General features: G+C 28.5%; 1 protein-coding gene across 1 annotated transcript in view; it reads left to right on the plus strand.

The window, feature by feature from the left end:
• The window catches only part of LOC142331368 (protein 5NUC-like), a 75,833-nt gene that overhangs the window by 24,483 nt on the left and 26,341 nt on the right, over nt 1-25,009 (plus strand). Inside the window, exons 3-4 of the mRNA XM_075377219.1 lie at nt 14,945-15,145; nt 23,089-23,290. Of these exons, the coding sequence (XP_075233334.1) occupies nt 14,945-15,145; nt 23,089-23,290 (403 nt within the window). The remainder of the gene's footprint in view (nt 1-14,944; nt 15,146-23,088; nt 23,291-25,009) is intronic.

Genomic DNA, 25,009 nt, shown 5'->3' on the forward strand with positions numbered 1-25,009 from the left:
CAGTTGTTTTTATCTTTATAAAAATATTTTTACGTGTAATTATCTGAATCAAAGATGTATATTAACTGTTTTATATCTTATTCAATCTCAATTAAGTTATCCGGATGTGAAAACCATTGCAGCATTTAATATGTTTTTATTATCCTTAAACAAAAGGCAAAAAAATTTAACTGCATAAAAATAAATTTGAATTTAAAATTTTTTAAATAAACAGTAAGTGAGATAAAATGAATGAAGTGAGTAAACTGAATAAACATTGTATTAAGTAAAATAAAAAATAAAATTTTAACGAGATATTACCTATTTATAATAAATCCATTTTTTAAATAAAATGATCACAAAGTTTTTTCTTTTGATTAGCTCACAATAATAATGCATTGTATAGATCAAGTAAGAAATGAGTACGTGGTACGGATAAAAAAAGATCTCCCCAAATTTTTAAATGGATGCGTAGAAACGCATTAAAAGGAAACCGTTGTTAAACTTTGAAAAGAAAGAACAGCGTCATTAAATAATTATAAAACAAAAATTGAAGTTTAATCGAAGAATTATGGAAGCTTGCTGATGAGAAATTCATAACAGAAACAACCAAACTCTTCCAGAAAATTTTGAGAAAAGAAAAAATTCTAGATGATTGTCTTCTCACATTAATTCATCCATTGCTTAAGAAAAGTTATTGACATCAAAAACTGGTGTCATCAATAATTACAGAGGAATCTCACTATCACCTGACACGTAAAAAATATTTTCCAAACTACTTCTTAACAGACTTGAACCAAACATCGACTCAATTTAGAAGAAATAAATCTTGTACAGAACAAATTCTCAGTATAAAAATGATATTAAAACATTGCAAAGACATATTTATTTCATTCATTGATTTTCAAAAGGCTTATAATTCAATAGATAGAGAAATCATATTTGATACATGAAAAGAATATAATGCTGAAAAAAATCATAAATTTAAATTAACTCACTTTAACCAAAACTGTTTCTCAACGTGAAGTCAGCGAATCTTCCAAATAAAAACAGGAATAAAGCAAGGAACGGACGGCTTTTCAATTTGGTTTTAGATAGTCATGAAAACTTACTGGGAAAATATTGCATCAAATGCAAAAATAAGAACAAAGAATCGGAACGTCAAGATTGAATTAGCTTTTGCCGATGACTTAGCACTCTTTGCAAAATTAGAATAAGAAGTAATCAACCAAATTAACCGTTGAAAGAAGTAGCTGAAAAAGCAGGCTTGCAAATCTTTCCAAAGATAGAAATGATGAAGTGCCAGTAAACATTTAAAAAAGAGAATTGAAACAAAATATGACAAAATTAAGATCACAGACCACTTTAAAAATCTTGAAGAAATAATTAATAGACACAGAACAGATAAACTAGAAATAGAGATCAAGAAATAAAAAATAGAACAACTAAATTTTTCACAAAAAATATTTACAATAAAAAGAACCTTTCTATAAATTCAAAATTACGGTATAATAGCACAGTTGTTATGACCTACTGGTCATACCGTACAAGGTTACTACGGTATATAAACTACAAATGTAACTGGAATAGGAAATCAACTCAAGATAAAAAAGAAGAATTTTAATAACAATTTATGATCCAAGAACACAAGAAGGCCATAGACTGAGATCATAAATAAAGAGATAAAAACAATAGAATTGAAGACCTAGGAGTTATAATAAAAAAATGACGACTAAATTTCAATGGACACATGGTGTTAGATTGCAAACCGTTATGCAGACCCAAGTCGAGTATATGGGCTCGTTTCAATCGTCAGACGTCTATGCTGTTAGATTAATTGCAAAGTGGTTTACATGATTCTCAAGCCTCTGCAGGTATTTGACATTGCGCTGTCGTGCAATCTCACGAACCGATGGGAGCTCCAGATAATCCTGAATCTCATCATTCCGCGTGAACCACGGAGCTTCGGCAATTACCCTCGCTACTTTGTTCCGAAATCGTTGTATAATTTCCACATTACTAGTACAAGCCGTTCCCCACAATTCTAGATGGTACGTCCAGATTGGGCGCAGGATAGTCTTGTAAATTAAGATCTTGTTGGATAACGTGAGGCCTGAGTTCCTCCGTAGCAGCCAATGAAGTTCCTTCTACCTTGTGTGTAGCTGTTTCCTCTTCATCCTCTCGTGATACTTCCAGGTCAAATGCCGATCCAGGTGAAGTCCCAGATACCGCACAGTCTACGTTTGCGGGATCAAAACACTATCGAAGTACATATCGGAACAGTCCCTCTCCGCATGGCAAATGTGACGTGCCTCGACTTACCCTGATTAGCCTTAATTCTCCACTTTTTCTGCAACACGCGCACACGATCCAGCGCCATTTGTAGGGTCTGCGAGGCTAGGCCAGGGTTTTTGTTAACGGCTAGGATAGCAGTGTCATCAGCGAACGTGGCGACAATGCAATCATCCAGGACCGGAATGTCCGCAGCGAATATGGAATACAACACAGGGCCTAACACAGAGCCCTTAGGGCCACCCGATCCAATCTCAAAGAACGTTAAAAGAATCCTAGAATCCAATATACAATCCTAAAAAGAATCCAATCTCAAAGAATCCTAGAAAAACGCGATGAATTATTATTATTATTTTTTTTTTGCTTAATGAAATTCACTACAGAAACTCGAAGCTTGTGTAGTAGGAATATGAAATGTTGTAGCGAAATGCGATGCCTGACCGGGATTCGAATTTGGGACCTCCGGATTAAATTAGTCCAACACATATTTATACAAACGTTAGAGTCAGAGGAATTTTTTAAAATATTTTTTATTGATATTATTTAAAAATTCAGGGAAGAAAAATATATATATTTTTTATAAAATAAATTCATTAACCTTTTAACTAAATTGATTGAAAGTTTTTTTTCTAAATGGCTGTTTTTCTAAATATTTATGACATCAAAAAATTAACAACAGATTTTCTCGTATTATGTTTAGTTAAATTCTTTTGTCTAAATTGATAGTGTCTATCTTTTAAGAATAAGTAAGTATTGTTTTTATGAAAGGTTACACATTTATCAATATATTAATAAATAGATAAACTTTTATGATTTATTAAATGTGGAACTACATTATTCTTATTAATGAGCATGAAACAATAGTCTGACAGCCTTTTTTGTACTATTATGATTTTTTTTTTTACGCGAATCTGGTAATATTAAGACTCGTATTAGGTAACTATAATATATGTGTTTATTTATGACGACATGATTTGTGTTTTATTAAGAAATTTTAAATAATAACAATACAGTTTGATTTAATTATAACACAAATAAATTTGATCTTAACAGTAAAATCTTTTGTCTAATAAAACACCCAATTTTTTACTATGAAAAACAGATATAATAACGTTATCATTAATACGACTTGTAAACACAATTATTAATGACAGATCTACCTGAAATGCAACAGTTTTATCCATATTTAAAATTAAATGATTATAATTCATCTAATAAATAATTCGTTAAACTTTCCACGTAGTATTTCTATTTATTATCACTTTTATTACACTTATTTATCATCAGAATTATCAATCTTAAAATTTTATATATTTAGATATAATAAATTTTCTTCTAAAAGAAATCTTCAAAATAAATCAACTTCTATGTAGACTATATAAAACATTTATTTTAAAATATTCTACATCTGATGATATCTTCAAGATGATTTTAAAAATGATGGTACTCATCTCTACCTATGTTTTATCTTGTGTAAATTTTATGGGAAATGAGTATAATGGAAAGAACTATATGTCATTTTTATTTTACAACCTTTTATACTAAAATGCATTACGTCATGATGCCTTAAAATACAAGTAAGAATTCATGTGAATGTGTGTATATAGTTTTATTTTATGAAATACCGATAGAGACATTTGAAGTAAAAAATAATTTCTATATTTTGCATTATAATCATACGTAAGACTCCGCAGAGGTCTTAAATCGTCTGCTAAAAAAAACGATAAATTTTTGAACATCGTTTAATAATTAGCCAAAAAAACTTTGTAAAAAAAACTAGTGGAACATTATCTTGTTCAGCAATTTCCTAATAATCTGTTATACCAATAAGATTAAAGAAGAGTTTAAATAATGAATAATATAAGTATATTAATAAGTATTTTAATAATAATAATAATAGCACTAAAATAAGTCGGAATTATAATAATTAATAATATTTTTATGAATTATTATTAAATTCATAATAATTATACCTTTAAAATCATTTAAAGGGGCAAGACGTAAAAAGTGACAAGATGGTGAATAAATTATTTATACATAATTATTATTATTATTCTAATTCTTTAATGAACAATTCTTATTTCGTTAGAGATCATTAACGGCGTGTAATGATGACAGTTATAATATGCTAAACTTTAAATGTTGAACGTACAATACATCATTAAGAACTAGTTAAAAATTCTAGAACATACGTAAAAGGTATAATATTTAACAGAATCTACGTAAAAGATTAAAAAAAAATACGGAATGACAAACAAACAATTACAGAAAATAAGCCTGCCTCCGTGGCGCGAGTGGTAGCATCTCGGCCTTTCATCTGGAGGTCCCGGGTTCAAACCCCGGTCAAGCGTGGCATTTTCACACACGCTACGAATCATTCATCTCATCCTCTGACGGTGGTCCCGGAAGTTAAACAAAAAAAAATTACAGAAAATAAAACCATATGATATTTCATAACGGGATTATTTACCAATAAAATTGATATAAGAATATATAAATCATAAAAATTATGTTTTACATAAAGGCTGTTTATTTAAAAATTGAAAATTTCTTGGCTGATTTAAATTACTCTTTTAAAAAAAAATTTATTAGTTTATTTATGATTTTAGGAGTAACTTTATCCAACTGTATTACTAGGTGAAGAATAAAGTTAAAACGGTGACTGTATGTTTTTTACAATCATTTATCGTTATATTTTGAATTGTTATTTTCAGAAATAAAATTTAGAAAAATACTAAATTTTATAATTGTTATTATGGAGGAAAGAATTAGTTATGAACTAAGGTCTTTTTTTTTTTTACAAAAAGTTATTGCAGAATGAACTTTTTAACGGACTATCAATTTTTTTTTTAAATGCATGTTACGCATCTCCGACCTTAGTGAACCGATTTTGATAATTTTTTTTAATCGAAAGAGTATACTTTCATAATGGTCCCGTATAAATTTTAACCAAATCCTATGATAATCTTAGAAAAAATAACAAAAAAAAAAACCGAACGGTTCGACACACTTAGTCTCTGACCGCTCGCACCAGTACCGTATTGCTCTGATAGGATATTATTAAATAACAGTTTATATTGTCGTTGTTTATTCTCCGTGGAAATATCCATGGCATTTCTTTCTTTTTCTTCGTTAAACAATCATTCCTTTTTTACTTAGCTTCTTTTCTCTAATCTCTATGTGAATATTAAATCTACATTTAATATTTATATAAAATGGTAAAAAAGTGTATTACCTCTAATTACAAAATTATAATATAAATATTTATATTTATAATATGCAATAATAAATTCTAATTTACCAATAAAAATTCTAGTTTTGCGATACTAAATAAATAGTCATACAACAAGCTCTTAACCGACATCACTCTGAAACGAGTTAAATATTCATTTTTCAATAAATAATATTCTGTAGTTATAAACACTTTTTTTAACCGGGTACTCGCAAACCTTGTCCAAATGTTTACTTGCAATAACGAAACCTATAAATTGGATAGATTACGCAACCTCATCATTTCTGTCACAGCTTTCTGATTATGTGTTCTATTTAATGACTTATTTGGGTGCAAATCAGACAAGACGATGCGATCTAAAGTTTCAACTCGAATAAGAACGACATAAATATTTCCATTTTGCCAGATATTTCTTATATTAAACTATTGAAGATAAAACTTATTTTAAATTTTTATTAAATTAATGAGAACCCATGAATTCAAATACTTTTCTGCAAGTATTTTGGTTTTAGTATTTACAGCATTCTGTATAGATTTGTATAGCGCCTCCTGTAATCCCAGTATTATCAATCATTCCTAAAGTTTTTTTCGATTACTTTTATTATTATTATTATTATTCATTGCATGGCTTACCACAGTTTTCAGCATTTCAACTGACTTTTATGGCAAGCAGTGATTTCCAAACAGTGCGCCACAGCGTCCCGGGGAGCCGTGGCTCTTCACAGGGGCGCCGCAAAATATTGTAAAAGCTTCATAACTAACTGAACCAAGACATTTATAATTATTAATTTAATGTTCATAATGTAAAAAAGTAATGAAGACACACGAATTTTATTTAATTTTATCTCTTACTTACGAGTAATCATACTTTTACTTGGGGTAGGGCCCAATGAAAAAATGTTAATTGAAAAAGGGCGCAAATTGACTCGGAAAAGTTTGGGAACCACTAGTGGCAAGGCTTGAAGTAATATTTTATCTATATTTGATCGATATTATAAAGACGAGAAGATTACCCGTGTGCAAAAAGAACTGTTAATCACATTTGAGCTTTATGTTTTCCATTCCCTACCACTAATTGTTGATGCACCAGAAGTTACATCATTCCTTATTACTCTGCAAGTGTCCAAGAGAACAGTTTTTTCAGCTGTTTTCCAAATCAAGAGTTCTAAGGTTCATATCCTAGTAAAGGCAATTACTTTTATACGGATTTGAATAATAAATTGTGGATACCGGTGTTCTTTGATGGTTGGATTTCAATTAACCACCATAGCTCAGGAATGGTTGACCTGAGACTGTTCAAGGCTACAATTCATTTACATTCATATATATCATCCTCATTCATCCTCAGAAATAATACCTTACGGGGTTCCGGAGCTAAACAGAAATGAAAAAAAGGTAGTAGGGGGAATATGGTGGAAATAAAAAAAAAAACTATTTCTTTTAATATTATTTATTAAAATTAATTATTCTCATGCTAACTTTCGCTATCTGTGTAGCTTATTTATAAAGTTATAATATAATTTTTATTTTCATTTTATCTTACGTTTTTCATATTCTTAGCCCACCGAACTGGTCTGGTAAACTCTTTATTACAAATAAGTTGTTTAACAGCTGATTTTCAAAATCGAAGGTACTGAGGTTCAAATCCTACTAAATGTTAGTTGCTTTTATACGGATTTGAATACTAGACAGTGGATACCGGTGTACTTTGGTGGTTGGGGTTCAATTAACCACACGTCTCAGAAATGATTGGCCTGTGTCTGTACAAGCCTTCTCCTCATTTTCATGTTATACTCGTACATACCATATCCCATTGGGCCTTATGGGGAGGGGGGGGGGTTCTTATTGTTCACCAGTTGAACAGATTGCAACGTATACATTAAAAAAGAAAATTTTTCTTTGCTTTCGAAGCTAAAACAAAAACTTATAATTTTAGTTTGTATCCAGTAACATTTCAATTCATTATTTCGAATTATGATTATTTTTCTTGAGTGTCATATGATTATGCATGAATGACTATACCTATTTTTCGAAAGTTGTTAATGAACTTTATTAACAAGAAGAAACTTACATTTACTAAAACTAAAGTGATGGCTGCCATTTTATCACTTGGTATTTAGTAATGGATTGAAGTCTCTTGATTAAAATATATATTATTCATAATATATTTTTGGCATATATTTGCTCAGGTTATACTCTACCAAGATAAAAGTGACATGGTCAAAAATTATTCTCTCCCATTATGGTGAAAAGTTTTATTAATTTGGATGCTTAGTTTTTTCTTTCGATCTAACCTCTAAGGATCATATTTACACAGATATGATTTTTTTCCAGAAACTCTTCATCGCTTGACTCATCTTTCTTTTCATCTTCTCATTCCATTTACAATTTTGTTTTTTCTTCTGATCTGCTGGAAATTCACATTCACCTATCCTTTTTCTGAAATTAGTCTGTTCTGAATTCTGTTTTCTGATATATTGAGTATTTTTAGATCCTTTCACCATCTCTAAACAAGCTTATTTTAGTTTTTCTTTTTTAAAAAAAAATATGTTTTAGTCAATGTGCTCGTATTTATTTTATAAAGGTGTCCATCAAATTTGAACTTCTTTTCGTCATAGTACGTTCAAAAATCCTACAAAACATAGTATTTTTTCAAAATATTTATAAATTTCCTCTGTTTTTTCTTAAGCTTTAATGTTGTTTTATACTTTTGACCGTGTAAGTTTCATAAAGTTCCTTTTTTTACTATTTTACTAATTTTTTCCAGATAATTTTTGTTTCTCTGCTCCATTATAGAGCTTTTGGAAGTATTACAGTCTTATAATGGCTATATTTTGTATTTTTTAAAAGGGATTTCTTGTTTTATATATATTCTTTAAGTGATATACTATTTCCGACTTCTGTACACTACCTTTCATCCCTGATTGGGTTGTTTGCTTTTTAATTGTTTTCTCTTAGATTTGTTTTTTTTTATGAAAGAACAGACATCAACAGCTATGGTCATTAGCCAGGTGGAAATTGGTAGCCTATGAAAAGATGCCGTATGCCTAAGGGGATTAGAATCCGGTACCTCCAAATGAAATGCAGAGACGCTACCAACTCAGCCACAGAAGTCAGCATCTTAGGTTTTAATTAAGCAAAAAAGGCAATATTTTAATAATTTTAAACTGGTTATAAAGATTTTTAATTTATTACAAAATTATTTTTTAATTTAGAAAATGAATTTTAATAAGATATTTTAAGCTATGGAAATAAAAGAAAAATAGAATTATAATACAGTTTTTTTAAATTGTAAATGGGAGTTTTCTTCCATTTTACGGGGACGTTTCTTTTGTGATAATGAAGAATTAAAGAAAATAAAATTTCAAATAATCTTTATATGAAATATGTTTGAAATTTTGATAAAAATGATTTTTCGGCTAATAAGAAAGAATGATTAGTGAATGATTAATGAAAAAGGATTTTTTTCAAGTCTCGACTGCGATTACCTTCAGCTGATGAAATTAACTAATTTCGGTAAAATATTTTTGATAATTCTGATCAAGAACTTCCAATTTCCTTCATAAACTTTTATTTATCTATTATCATTTTTTTAGAGTATATTTTTTCATGCTAAATTTTATAGAAAATATATCAAAATAAAAAAAATTAACGCAAATAAGAATTAAAAGTTTTTTTGAAAGTCTGTCCTACTGAATGCCAATTTATTTATTTATAAACAACAATAGGCTGACCGTCCAAAAATACTCACCATGATGGATGATAATGAATTTCGTAGCGTGTGAATAATGCGATGCTTAATTGGGATTAAAACTCAGAGACCTTTTGAATAAAAGGAATAATTGCTACCACTTTACTACGGAGATAGGGAAAGAACTAGAAAATGAAAGAACTGTCGTTAATTTTAGCTGTAAATAATAAAAAAAAAACTGCTCGAAAAAATTGATTATAACGTTCTGTTAGCTATAATTTAGTAAGGGTGAGATACATTATCGTTTCAAATAAAAATAAGTTGCATACAATAAATTGGTTGAAATTTTTAGAAAAGACGTTTAAAAAGTTTTAGGTTTTAAAGAAAATCAGAATTAAACAATAACTGTAATAATGATTTTTTTTGACTGTGATTTTTAAGTCTTTATTTGAAATTCAAAAACTTAAGTTTGCTGTTAATAGTGTAATTTATATCTAATGAAACTGTTGATAAAACTTTTTCCGGAAACTTTATCTTTTACTTGTTAATCTTTAACGAAAAATTTCCAACCTATTTAAATGTGTTATACAATTAAAAAAAAGTATCGAGACCTTAAAAATTTAAACAAAATTATTTTATTTTACTTTTAAATATATATTTTAACTTTTATATATATTAACAGGCTAAATAGAATTTATAATGTTATAATTTTTTTTAATATTATTTTTCTTTTTTAATAATTTCATATAACTTTTATGTCTAAAACTTTTTTAATCTTCATTAAGTAAGAAAACTTGTGAAGGTTTTTTTTTTATTTGTAGGGCTCCATTGACAAAATTATCAACAATATTTTTATGATTATTAACTGTTCTCTTGATAAAATAAATAAGGAAATACATTCGGTATAAAATAATATAAATAATAATAGTAATAAAACCAGACAGTATGGCACAGATTTCACCTGTAAAAGATTCAACCTACAATAAATTCGAATAAAATATTATAAATAAACCTATATATATATATATATATATATATAAATAATAATAATAGTAATAAAAATAATCACGTATGCAGATTATTTAGTACAAACGGGTTTCTAGTGTAGATATTTATCATTTTATACATACATATATTTAGGATATTTAAAGTAATTTATCATAAATTACCTGTACATAAGTCATTATGAATAGAAAGAAATGAATAAATTTTATGCAACCAGATGTTACGTAGGTAAATAGTACCCTAATTAAATAATTAAACAGCAAGTCTACTTGTCATCAGAACAGTCTATTAAATACAACACCTACGCAAATAATAATAATAATTCTTATTGTTAAATCCTTTCAACAGAATTTAAAACAGAATATAAATTTATGTCAATCAGAACATGACAAAATAAATATTAAAGATAAATAACTAATTAATTTAATAATCCAACGCCTATACTTTTAAATATTTATAAACCATTATAAGTAATAAAACACTAACAGCGTTTAAAAAAAAAGTCGTAGAAGCATATTTCTATTGTTAAAAAATCATGAATGGTAGAACTGAAAAAAATATATACAGAGTCTCGGGAGATGTTGGCCAAATGTAAGGGACTGATTCAAGACACCAAAATAAACAAAAAAGTTTATGGGAGCAAATTTCTTATCTCGCTTCATTTTCCCTACCTCCGTAATATTGTACTTTTTAAATAATAATTTATATCTTCAGAACAGATTTAAATATTTTAATAAAATTTTATGTATACATATTCAATAAAATTCCTTTCAAACCAGTAACAAAGATTCTCTTAATTGTACTTCGGATATATTTTAAAATGATATCATAGACATAATTCATAAGTGGTAGCCATTAAAAGTTTTAATCATTAATAGTATATATTAGTATATATATAATAGTATACAAGTGTCCAAAGAGGTGTTAGCCAAACTTAAGGAACTAATTCAGCTAACATATATAAATAAAAAATCTATAAAAAAATGCCCTATCTCATTTTATTTTCCCTCTGTTCATCATCTTTTGTGTTTTTTTTTTCAATAAAAATGTAAATTTTAAGAACGAACTGAGGCATTTTAATGAAAATGTTATAGAAAAATCCAATAATTCTGTAAAACAAACACGATTAAAAATTCAAAAATGGTAGCTATTTTAATAAATAATACCTCCATAAATATTAGTTTTATTGAATTACTTTTTTTATTAACTGCAATTTATTTTGAGTAAAATGACATTTTATTTTTTCAAATCAGTATTAAATATTATGCACGAGAACAGGTACGAAAGTTGTCAACTATAATTTTTTTTGTGCCTTTGCCAAGAAAAAAATATCGAAAAACAATCCAAATGCAAGATGAAAACAGTATTGATTCAAATAGTGATTTATACAAAGAAATAGCATTTTTTAAATTTGATTAAGACAATTTTAATAATAATTTTCTTTTGGTTGCTCGAGTCGATAATACAAACAAAAGTCAATGTTGTAAAGAAGACGGGGAACAAACTAGGGTTTTTTTTCATTTTGTAATAAACACTAAACTTTGACTAAATACATTTTTTTCGTTGACTTTTGATTGTATAAAGTTGTTCATCTTTACATTTACTTTTTTTATATATATATATTTCGACTTCAGTATAAGTTGTGAAAAACTTATTTTATAATTTGAAAATTTTTATAAATAATTACATTGATTTTCTTTAATGAAATTTACTCTATTACCAATTAAAATCATGGATGAAATATTTGTGTACATATTTTATTCTAAATAATTTGTAAAAAATATATTTCATAAATAATATATAAAAACTATTGTAAAAAATATGAGTATGAGATACTGTCTCCTATTGGGAGACGCTCAAAAATCTACGAAAAATATCCTAATATAGATTTTTTTTGTGTTAAATTTTTAAAAGTTATTATTATTATTATTATTATTATTATTATTATTATTATTATTATTATTATTATTATTATTATTATTATTATTATTAATGAATTAATAATAAAAGTTACATTTCCACTTTATGTCGATTAATGTGTCCACAGAAATAACATAAAAAATATCAATAACATAAATAGTACCTCACGTTTGCAGCTTTTTTCTTTATAATAATTTAAATAAAAGTATTTCTCAACAGCTGCGATAAGAGTATTGTTATATACGTTAATGGAAACAATCAACAAATAAACACAACTAATAACGACGAAATAATATAATTTCGTTTTAGGTAGTCAAAGTCAAAGGCGAAACGTTATCTTTTTCACTACAGTCTAAACCATGAAAAATTCTCACTCGATATGGCCCGTATACCTTTACCATGACCCCTTATGTAGGTAATGATAAAATAAATATTAAATACAATATTCATTTAAAAAATTATATTATTGTCTTTATCAATCAATTTAGAGATTTCCGTTTTTTCAACGGGTATAGTTTTATGTTTATCACTTCCGCTAATGAATAGAAGAGAAATTAATTTGCTCATTATAAATATAACGTACTCAAAAAATAAGCCGTGATCTAACATAAGAGGTCATCAAATAATTTTATAAGAAATTTTAAAAAAATTTTAAACTTTCTTTATTTAATTGATTATGAAAATATATTTTAAGAACGACTTTTAAACAGAGAAAAGTTTAAACAAGTTACTGTTTAAAAATCTCATCTCCACATGTGAAAATTATAAAAACCGTTTATTCAATCAGAGGATTTTCATATTTTGATGTGGAACGTCTTTAAAATCACACCGAAACGTACGGATATCAGAATAGAAATTCGTAGCGTAACGAAAAGGTCTACATCGTCTTGCCTTAATAACTCCCAACTATTAGTCTGAAAGACGTAAATGCGTTATCATATTATAACTTACATAGTCAGCTCGTCACTATGACTTTGAGTTTGGATCACTGGTGAGCGGGTTGACGAGGAGGAGGCACAGCTCAGTTCGGCCAAAATTGGCGCTCTCGCTCATTTCTATTCAGTATAGCTCACGACTTAGACGTGATAGCGCGGTGATTCGTGTGTTTGTGTCTAGATTTTGTCGAGATACCCACAGGGTTGGTTTAGTGGTGAACGCGTCTTCCCAAATCAGCTGATTTGAAAGACGAGAGTTCCAGCGTTGAAGTCCTAGTAAAGCCAGTTATTTTTACACGGATTTGAATACTAGATCGTGGATACCGGTGTTCTTTGGTGGTTGGGTTTCAATTAACCACACATCTCAGAAATGGTCGAACTGAGAATGTACAAGACTAACACTTCATTTACACTCATACATATCATCCTCATTCATCCTCTGAAGAATTATCTAAACGGTAGTTACCGGAGGTTAGAAAGGGGAGATTATGGACCACGCCCAGGTACTCCAATGTCCGGTGCTGAGCGAGCGAGACTGTTTCGGAAGCGTCGCAAAGCTGGCACGGCGCGCTCAGTTAACAACACCGACGGCGCGAGCACTTCTACCGCTGCTGTACTCGAACTAATGGAAATAACGAGTGAAGATATCACCCATAGATGTATGTCGGGGGCCGTGCGCCCCGACAAAGCCCCACCCGATTTTTTACGTTAAATCTATCATTCTGTATTTACAGAATAAAATTGAAATATAATTAATTACTATACACACAAATGCGCACATACATATTTTTAAATGTATTACGTTTTCTACATTTTTATTTTCTTTTTGTTTTGGTTATTTGTTGATGAAATTGTAGAATTACTGTATGTACCGACTGATGATGCGGGATCCCGCGAAAATCGTCTATTGGTTTAGTTTTTTTGTTTTTAGGTTTTTCTTACTGTATATGGTGGTTTAGTATTTTTTTTGAGTTTGTAGCACACCCGTCGCCGCTTCGCCCGCGCTATATGGTTACTTGCGTTTCCCATTGCGGTTAGGGGATGTTTAGCTGGTCATGGCTCGCTTCCAGTCTAATCTAATGAAGATTGGGAAGACCCCCCTGTGTTCTGTCTTCATTAAACTCATACTCGTGAGAATAATAATCATAAATAAAAATTAGAGCCTGAAGAATTTATAAAAACGATCAATGTATTATAATTTCTTCAAAGCAATAGTTTATCAGTACAGGACCCACTAATTTTTTTTTTCTTTTAGATATCCCATCACAGCTTCGCTTACGAAATATATAATCAGGATTACAAACATAAATTACCACCACAGTGTTACCAAATCTCATAAAGATTAATAGCGGTAGCATAAAACGGTAAAAATGTAAAAAAATATATTAATAAAATTCAAAAATCCCGAAAATGGTTTTTAGATATTTTAAAAGTATTTTAAAGCCCAAATCGAGTGAATATCTCGTTTTGCATAGTAGTAAATGGGAAATTTTGTTCGAAATTTTTTTACCTTTCTTCATTTCTTTCAAGACCGAATTTCACAAAAATTAGAAATTGGTTTTTATATATTCACATGAAGATTAAACTGACCAAAAATCAAGTTGATAAATCTTCATTTGTTACTGAAAAATTTAAAAAAAAAAGTAGTAAATTTCATTGTTACTTCATTTTAACCCTTTAACTCGTAATTTCAAAAAAATTCTTTCTTAGTGTGGACTTACACAGTACGAACAACTTGTTAAAAAATTTCATTTATTTATCTTTAATAACTATGCTGGACGTAGATTATGAATCGCTCACGATATGTTCTGTAATATATATATTTATTTATAATATTGTTAATTATAGGGAATAATTTTATAATTTGTTTTTTATATTTTTATTTTTTAGTGTTTGGGTAATCATGAATTTGATGAAGGTGTTGAAAATTTAGTTAAATTTTTAAAAAATATTTCGACTCCAGCTGTTGCTTGTAATATAGATTTATCTGAGGAAGAAGATTTACAAATACCGGAACTGACATCTTCACTTGTACTGAATGTAAATGGAACAGATATTGGCATTATCGGCTATGTTACACCACAAACTAAGGTAAAGAAATTTTATATATATATATATATATATATATATGTATTTATATTATTATTATTATTACTTCTTTTTTATGTTTTTCAAAATTAAATATAGATTTAATATCTTTTTTAACCTTCATACAACTATTATATATATATATATATTTACATGTCTATATATATATATATATATATATTCATATGCTAAAAGTAGAACATCATACAGGTCGATCGCTAAATCAACCTGTAGACTTAGTAATCAACTCATAAACAAAAGATAGCTAAAAAAGAAAATAATATAAGAAAAAAATATTTTTGTTACAGTTAAAAAAAAATTATAATAAAAACAAAAATATTTCACTTTTATTAATGAAACGAAAATCAAGACTAAGAGTAAAAGAGGTCTTGATTGAAAAAAGAATTTCAACAAATAAAAAGAAGAAATCTGTTGAGTTTTGTTACACACAAAAGAGAATCACTCCTTCAATATTCCATCTGTTTAAAGACAGGAAAGAATTCTGAAAATTATCGTCAACCAACCTCTAAAGAGTATACTTTTACAAAAAGACAGGAAACCATTTGAAAAAAAGGAAAAGATACTTAAACAAAAATTCCTGATAAAATTTTAGCAAATAAAAACTGACTTTTTAATAAAATGAATTACAAAGGAGTTTAACATAATTTAAAATATTACTCATTTAAATATTAAAAGAATCATATTATATTAATTAACCATCTCTCTTTCCTTTTAATTTTTAATTTATAAAATGAGAACAAAAGTTATAATACAATGTTTAATTATAAAACAATCATCAAAAGAATTTTCAGCCATTTTAATATTAAATTACATTGGCCTTTATGATATTATTGTACATGTCAGAGGTAAAGTAATTTGTTGCTATCTTACGTAAAAAAAAGGTTTGAACATTGACTTTATGTTTCAATTTTCATATCCCTATGCCCAGAAAATATAATAACATTTTGGTCACAAAGCTATGAATATATATTGCGCAATAGTACTTGTGTGTGCGTGCATACATACATACGTGAGTTTTGGCATCTATTTTTGCTTATAATTCAGAAAATGTTTACCTTAAAAACATGAGAGTAATAAAATAATTTTTTCACATTAGAAAGAATTTTAATTTCGATTGTAAGGTAATGTTTATTTTGTTTTTTTTTATACTAATGGTAGTGAGAGAAGAGAGGGCGATTATTGAAATAATAAAAAGAAGAAAATGCGGTTGGTTGGGACGTGATAAGACGTGACTGCCTGTTGGTGATGGAATTGGAAGGATTTGTCACGGGGAGGAAAGTAAGAGGTCGAAGACGAATAATGCTAGACAATATAAATGTGAAAGATGTTACTATAAAATGAAACGGATGGCACAAAATCGAGCAGAATGGAAGGCGACCATATTAGAACCTGTCTTTTGGGCAGAACACTTATTATTATTATTATTATACTAATGTATAGTATGTAGCTATGCAGTATGCCACTTTTCAGGATATATGTTAAATGTCATTACCGTGATGGTTGAAGGTGACATGAATCACTATTTATTCCCCCCAAAAAAAAGATAGCATTCACACTAATTAACAAGTATAGTATGCCAGATATACTAAGAAAAACAAGGAATAACAAGAAATACAAGGAAAGCAGTGGAAAAAATTCATATAAACATACGTCCTAAAGTGATTTGTTTGCGAGTTACGGCTAGTGAAAAATTTCACTATCATTTCTAGTGACATTTGATCACTTGGTGATATTCCTGGCCACCATGTTCGCCTGATCTAACACGTTTAGATTTTTGCGTCAGGAGATTGATGGAAAATATTGTATATAAAACAAAAATATGTTTTCCCTAAGGAATTAATTGTCCGCATTATAGATGCGGTGGAACAACTTAAGGACAAGCGTAAAGGAGGAAATATAGGAACAAAAGCACAGAAGTGTGCCAAAAAATGTGTTGAAAATGGATCATTTTTGAACATTTATTATAAACTGATAGGTATAATACATTTGGTCTAGTATACTGTTTCTAAATAAAATTCTAAATTTTCTTTGTTTCATTCAACTTATAGCATTTTGTTCAGAATTGAATTCTGTACAAGTTTGGTTTAAGAGTTTTATGTGTTTATTATCTTTTTATCAAGATTATGGTTCGTCAAACATAAGCAACAGCGTTTTTTACCCAAGGTTTTCATCCGAAATTTCTCAAAACATACTGCAGATACTGTTCTGGGATCAATTTTATTCGATTTTTCAAGTCAATGTCAATAATAAATCACTAATCTTACCCCTTAATTAACATCCTAAAAATTTCATTACGATCTCATTTCACCGTGGTAACTGAAATCCGAGTGAAATCTTAGCAACTTATCAACTCACATGTTTGTATCAACTTTTCCCATGATTTTCACAATTAGAATAAGTTATGAATGTTCCAGGAGAAGTTCATGATACACTCTGTATACCGTTATAAAAAGAAATTTCTTCACCAAGTGAGTTCCGAAAAGATTTTCAGGGTTAAATATTTCATAACATGAGGGAACGCTTAATTTTTTATTTTTTATTTTAAAAAAAAAGTATTAATTAACTACAGAAGCTTTCAAAAAAGTTCTTACATGAGAATGTGAAAACTGAAGATTGTAGCCTACGAAAAATGTCATTCCTGACCAGGATTCCAACCCACGACTTCGGGAAGAAAGGCCGAGACGCTACCACACCGCAGCGGAGATCGGCCGAGTGTATTGTTGGTATTGTATTTTTAGTATTGAGTGTATTTTAGCGTATTGTTGAAAAGAAGTGATGTAAGAAATTTGTAACTGTTAAGTATGGTAGTAATTCAAACGGTTTTGAACACAGATCTATGATTTAGTAACGTCGAGAAATTCGTTGTTCAGAATTCTAAAAATTCAACTTTGCCATAAACTGAGTAAATAATTTTTTCATTTTTATTTTTTCATCGTTATCCTAGAGAAACTATCTCTTGTTTAAAAATCAGAACATTCGTGTCGTTTATTTGTACTAATACTCACTTGAAACTTTTTGTTAGACTTATGAAACCTGTGTGTTTATTGAATTTAATACGTACATTTATCCAGAAAATACTGTTATTAGATGAAATGTAAGGTTTTGCACCATTTGCTTATTTATTTCGTAGAACATTAATTATGATGTAATATTTATTTTTTCTAATGCGCTTGTTTTTCTAATGCATTTATTTTTTGTAAAGTACTGATTTATTTTTCTTACGCACATTTTTTAACATTAAAAAAAGACAATATCTGCAAAAAACATTTTTGAAAAATCACTCTCCCACCCCAAAAAATGCTCTAAACTTTGAAGCTTCATTGTAATCGCTATGATGGTTATTTTTCAACCCATAGTTGTAGGTCTTTTCAGAGTCCTATGACTGTGTTGTCAGCTTTTTTATCTGTAGCAAAAAAAAAATCTATTTATTCTTTTCATAAATATATGAGTTAAAGATTGACTGCAAAATGGGAATATTTATTATTCCCTTAAAATCGTTTTTTTATTTATCTTATAGTACATTTTTATGTGTAAAAATACCTATAATTAATATTAGTTTTTCAATTATAGTTCAAGGTAATGTATTTAATGTACAGTTTTATTTTTTGTTTAACTTGTCTTGTGTATTTTCATCAATTTTTTTTAGATGCATTCTAACGGGTAAACTAGGCATTTTAGTTAAGTCTGGCAATGATACTTTAGTTAACGTCTGGGAGGTTACTTTAAAAATGTACGTATCATGTTATATATGATGCGTACACAATGGGATAATCGAATTTTTTCAATGTTTATAAAAGATAAAGTAAGCCTAAAATATAAAAAAAAAAAAACGGTAGGAATTACACAATACATTAAAAAAAAAAGTATTTATAATAAAAAATTATTAGAAATTAAAAAAACATAAAAAATTGTATGAAATAATTATTATAATACGTTTAATAATACGATATATTAAGTAAGTTGGGTAACTGTTTTGAAGTAATGAAATTGTGGCTAAAGGCAGTTGCCTGAAGCTAATCTACAGATTGCTGCTGTCTTATAATACGCTGAGAAAACATGTAACCAAGATTGAAGCAAAAATCCCGTGAGGGATATTCAACCAAGATTTCACCCTCCTATATTTTCTTTCTCACAATTCCACCTCGTATTTTTTTCACTATAAAAAGATGAAAAAAAAAATAACAAAGAATAATAATAATAAAAGTAAAATTAAAAATTTTTTTAAATAAATTTTTTTGTTATGTTTTATAGAGAAAATTAAATTCTACGAAATTAAAACATGAATGAATTAATTTAATTTTCATTACAAAAATAAATATTGCAAAAATTTTATAAAATTTGTTTTATTATTTAAATAATTCACCAAGTTGGTCTAGTGGTAAAACTCGTCATCGTAAATCAGCTGATTGTCGATGGTTCTTAGGTTCAAAGAAATTTTTTACTTAGTAAAGGTAGTTTCTTTTATTCGAATTTGAATTCTAGAACGTAGATATCGGTACTGTTGTTTGGTGGTTGGGGTTCAATTAACCACACGTCTCAAAATGGTCGGTCTGAGTCTGTTCCAAGTCAACACGTTTAGCGGTCTACAGTTACACTCCAGTCGCTAATGACTTTAATTGTTGTTGCAACTATAAATAAAAATATTATAATAAATATGTTTAAATTATATTTTTTTTAACGTTTTTATTTACAGTCGCATCAACAATTATAGTCATTAGCGATTAAAGTAACATTATCATGTAGTATTATATAAAACAACAAAAATAAACAGGAACAATAAGGAATAAACATAAAAGGTAACAACAATAAATATAAAATACATAAATCACACAAAAATCACTAAATCGTATTCTTCATTCCACTGTAGGAGAGGTACCACAACAGACGTTTTACACCTTCGTTCTTGTTTAATAGAAATTTCATATCCGAACCCAGGTCTAAGTTTTATCGGATGGTTCCAAAAATTGGGCAATCAAAGAGCAGATGGTGCACGGACCATTTGACCTTGCAAGCCTCACAGATCTTCTGAGGAGAGCCAAGTAGATGAGCGTGGGTAAGCCCTGGTGTGTTCAATCCTTAGCCGATATAAGATGATTTGGTCTCTTCTGTTGCTTGGTGAAAGAGGTTTCTTGAGCACATTCTCCTGTATGTTACGTAATGCCGTGGGAGGACTCAGCAGCCAGAACCTATTCCACTGAGCCAGCAATTTTACACGGACTGATCTCATGAAATCTCTCTCACATGTCTATTGTACTCGGATGCCATTTATTACAGCTCTCTTGGCAGCCTCATCGGCCCGTTCGTTCCCGAGGATGCCACAATGGCCAGGGATCCATACCAGTACCACAGTCTTATTTATCCTAGAAAGAATATCATGAATAATCTGGACGATGGATTCAGAACGTTTGCAGCTTAAGCTCTCAAGTACACTCCTAGAATCGGTAATTACTAGGAAACTATCTTCGGGTTTCGATAACTTTCAAGGCAGAGTAAATTGCAAAGGCCTCGCAAAAGAACACAGAACAGGTATTAAGTTTATATAATATCTCGGTGTCAGGGAGTATAACATATAACAGAACAGCCACATCCGTCGGCCGAGTCAGAGCCGTCTGTGTAGATGAGAGTGTACCCATTGTACTTCTTAGCCGTGTTGTTAAATTGGTCTTTAGCTGACTGGAAACATGTGTCCTGTTTACGACTTCCAGATTGTAAGTATACGATCTCTGGAGATGAGCGTAACCAAGGAGCGCCGCATCCAATTCCCTTTTCAAGGATCTTCGGGGCAGGAAGATCTATTTCTTGGAGATAGCGAAGCAGCCTGAGGCTGAAAGACTGCGGTCAAGGACGTCCTTATTTAGCGAAGTGTGAGCGTTTCTGGTCATTTGTCGTAAGCAGTTGATCGCGAGTTTGATAGTCTTGTATTTACTCCTGTAACGCAATGGAAGTTCATCGGATTCCACCAGTAAGCTTGGTATAGAGGTAGTGGCGAATGCCCCTAAATTAGATTTATTTAAAAAAAAAAACTATTTTTCAGTATAAAATATTAAGTTCCGTGTTATTTTAATAAAAATTGCAAATATTATATTTGAAGGTACTGTTTGCTTCTAATTTTTAAATAACATTTCCAATAAAAAATTTATTTTACTAACTTTAATATTTATTAATCTACAAGTTGTACTAACTGATATAAAATACTTAATTTAACTGCAGATAATTGAAAAAGAAATAGTCCCTCTATGACCTAATTGACTGCAATGGTAAGAATGATACATTTTATTGAATTAAGCTCACGTTAGTTTAAAACATACGTTTAAAATTAAGTTAACTTACTGTTTAAAACATACAGTTCGACTGGCAGTATACATCGATTGATATAATAAAACCAAGTATTATAACTTAGTTTCTTACATTGAATTACACATTGTAAAATACTCAAAATGTTTTCTAATATCCTTTAAAATTTATTTTTAATTAATAAATTAGATGACGCAACAAAATTGAAAATTAAACCAGTTAATACAGTGCATTTTATGACGCAATACACTACATGTGTTACAATAATTTCCTTAAACAACGCAATACATTTTATATATTGCCTTAGTTTTCTTCACGTTATACCAAGTATACGTAATTATTTTACGTAGCCAAGTAATGTAATTAATGTTTAATGTTTTTTATTTAGCTAGTAGTTATTTTAATATTCCTTAGAAACAGGAAATAATCTTTTTTCCATGTTTATTCTAGGAAGGGTTAGAAAGCCTAATTGATAGATACATCAATTATTAGAATTATTGTATAGTCTCCAATAAGAGAGTTCTTGGTTTGATTAAGTATGCACCCATGTTTTTTTAAGAATACACTAATTCGAAAGGTACCAGCATCTTTAGCAAGTACCTAAAAAATTCCAAGGTAGATCCATGAAATCTAAATATTGATAAGGAAAACGAAAAGTGATATAAAATTAAGATATATCAGCACTACCGAACAAAACTTGTAAAAAAAAAAAATTTCCAGCAAGTGGTTTCTCATTCCACCAGAAATACTTCTGGAGATAGGAAGTTTTTTCCTGATTAGGATCGTGTTATTACTGCTAAATCATTTTTGGATTGGCTAGTTTAAATATTAGTTGCAATAAACGTTTTTTATCTTTAAAGAAATTATAGACACCTGAGAATGGGTTCTTTAACGGAAAGAATATCCATGGAATTGTTTGATATTTGGTTGTAAAATATTTGTGCTTAACAATTTAACTAGAATGCAGTAGAATATGTTTTTCTTTTATTCTATAAATCATCCCATAGAAAATGCGTATCACTAATTAAAAAAAAAATTAATGATAATTTTACAAAAAGGATGAATAATGGGAATATGAAAAAAATCAATAATTTATAAAATTATTACATGGGTAAATTGAAAAAATAACGTTTTGAAAAATTTTAGACCAATATTTTTTTATATTAAGACTACAATAATCGGAGAAAAAAGAAATTTAAGAAAACAATTATGTATATTAAGGGTTAAATACGAGTAGATGGTTCGTATATCCAAGTTTAGTTAATTTACAAAGAAAAGGAAATGTAGAATCTAAAGCTTGTAAGGAAAAAACACAAAAAAGGTTAAAGTAAATGACTGAATATTTTCCATTCGTCAAAACAACAATCAAACTGTTACTTGATTCCTAAATTTCTTTTCCAATAACCATTTTTTTTTATAAAAAAAACCCACACTGGATTAGAACAACCCCTCTATTAATCAAGAAATTAGGGTTTTTTTTAAAATTAACTACGGAACATTATTTATATGAAGGTAGGAAAAAACTGAAAAAGAAAAAAAAAGTTAAATATATTTAGTTATATCTATAAAAATATTCTAAAATATAGATATTATATATGTGTACTAATTAAATTTTTATTAATTATTTATAGACGATATCAAAAGCTGGAGGTGTAATATTTTTGGATGAAGTTGCATGTGTTAGTAGAGAAGCGGCCAAATTAAAAGCAAAAGGAGTTAATATATTAATTGCTTTAGGTCATTCTGGATTTGAAATGGATCTTAAAATTGCTCAATTTGTACCAGATTTAGATTTAGTTGTTGGCGGACATAGTAATACATTTTTATACACAGGTATATTAGTTATATATATGTGTCATACTATAATTAAATAATATTTTATTTTATAAACCTATAAAAATTCAAAAAATTAATATTATTTTAAAATTTAATCTTATTTCCACTATTTAGATTAAAGAATTATTATTAACAGGAAGAAAAACTTCATATCTACTAAGATATAATTATATTTTAAGATGTTGTGTCTGAAATGCATTTATGTAGGGATATAGAACATAAACACTAAGAGAAAGAGAAATAAAAAAAATGAGGTCATTTAAAGTGTTTGAAATGTGGAAACGGAGAAGATTATATAAACAAAGTGAAAAGTGACGAAGTTAAGAGAAGGTAGAAAGAGAATAGAAGCTTAATCAAAACAATTTAGTTGAGAAAATAACTTGTTAGGACATATCGTGTAAGGAAAAGGATATGTCTAGAAGAAGGTTAAAAAAATGCCGATAAAGAATAAAACTTTAGACACCTAAAAGGAAATAGGAGTTTAAAAGATTTAAAAGTTTATCTGGGAGTAAAAGAAAATTGGAATGAAAAACGCGAAAGTGACCGATCTCAGACCAAATAACTCTAAAATGTTGATATAATTATTTATTAAGGACAGAATTTATTTTTTCCAATGACTGATGAATTTTGATAATATTAACAAATATTTTATTCTAATAAATATAAAAAGATTTTTACAAACACATTAAAAAAAAAAAAATAACGCATGATGGGGAAGTAGTGAGTCAACATTTAATCTAGAAGATCCTGGATTTTGAATTCCATTCAGGCCATGACAACTTTCATTTTCTACGAAATAAAATTTTCTTATATATTCCCATGCACAAACTTTGAGGTTATGTATAGAATTACTGATTTAAAATAAATAAATAAACAACGCCATTAGAGATTTATGGAGCAAATAAGAGAAATTATCATTATCAATGAACTCTAAGAGGGGTGTTTATTTTCAACCAAATTATTCCAAGAGGAGAGTATTTACATATGGTTATTAGTTTATATGTCTGTAAATTTTTTAAAATCGAAATTTTTTAAAAATTTATGTAGTCATTCCTTGATCTTAGTTTTCGTGGTAATGGAGATAATAAAAAAATAGAAGTCAACGATTATCAATGATCAAAGTGGCAAAAAAGCGAACTAAAATTGAAAAAAAAGATTCTACCAAAAAAATTAACCATATAATAAAAACAAGCTACATTTATTTTTGGTGTTTGTGATATCTAGACCCAAATTCAGTAGATTTATAATTTTTTTTAAATTATAAAAAAGGAGTATTAATGTTAAATAGCTATTAAAAAGTTAAATTATTATTTACTTACCTACAAATACTAAGTACCGGGTGTCCAAGAATTATCTAAATAACTTTGATATTGAGTAAATAATTTATTTATTAAGATACAAAAACGGGTTGCATGAATTTAGAAACACTAAAACTGAAAGTTTTGTTTTTACCTGTAATCAAAGACATTCAATGAGTTTACCGTTAGTAATTTGCAAAATATCGAAGAGGAAATCAATTTCATGCCATGTTCGTTGTACCATATCACTTCGAATGCGTTAAAAATCCTCTTCTTAAGGTCATCAATATTCACTACAGGAGTTTTGTATCCTTGATGAAACCACATTGGACAAAATCACATGAAGTTATATCCAGCAATCGAAGTGGCCAAGCGATCAGTCCATCACGTCCAATCTAGCGATTTGGGAATGTGTAGT

The sequence above is a fragment of the Lycorma delicatula genome, chromosome 10 (assembly GCF_047948215.1).
Source record: "Lycorma delicatula isolate Av1 chromosome 10, ASM4794821v1, whole genome shotgun sequence".
Lineage (NCBI taxonomy): Eukaryota > Metazoa > Arthropoda > Insecta > Hemiptera > Fulgoridae > Lycorma > Lycorma delicatula.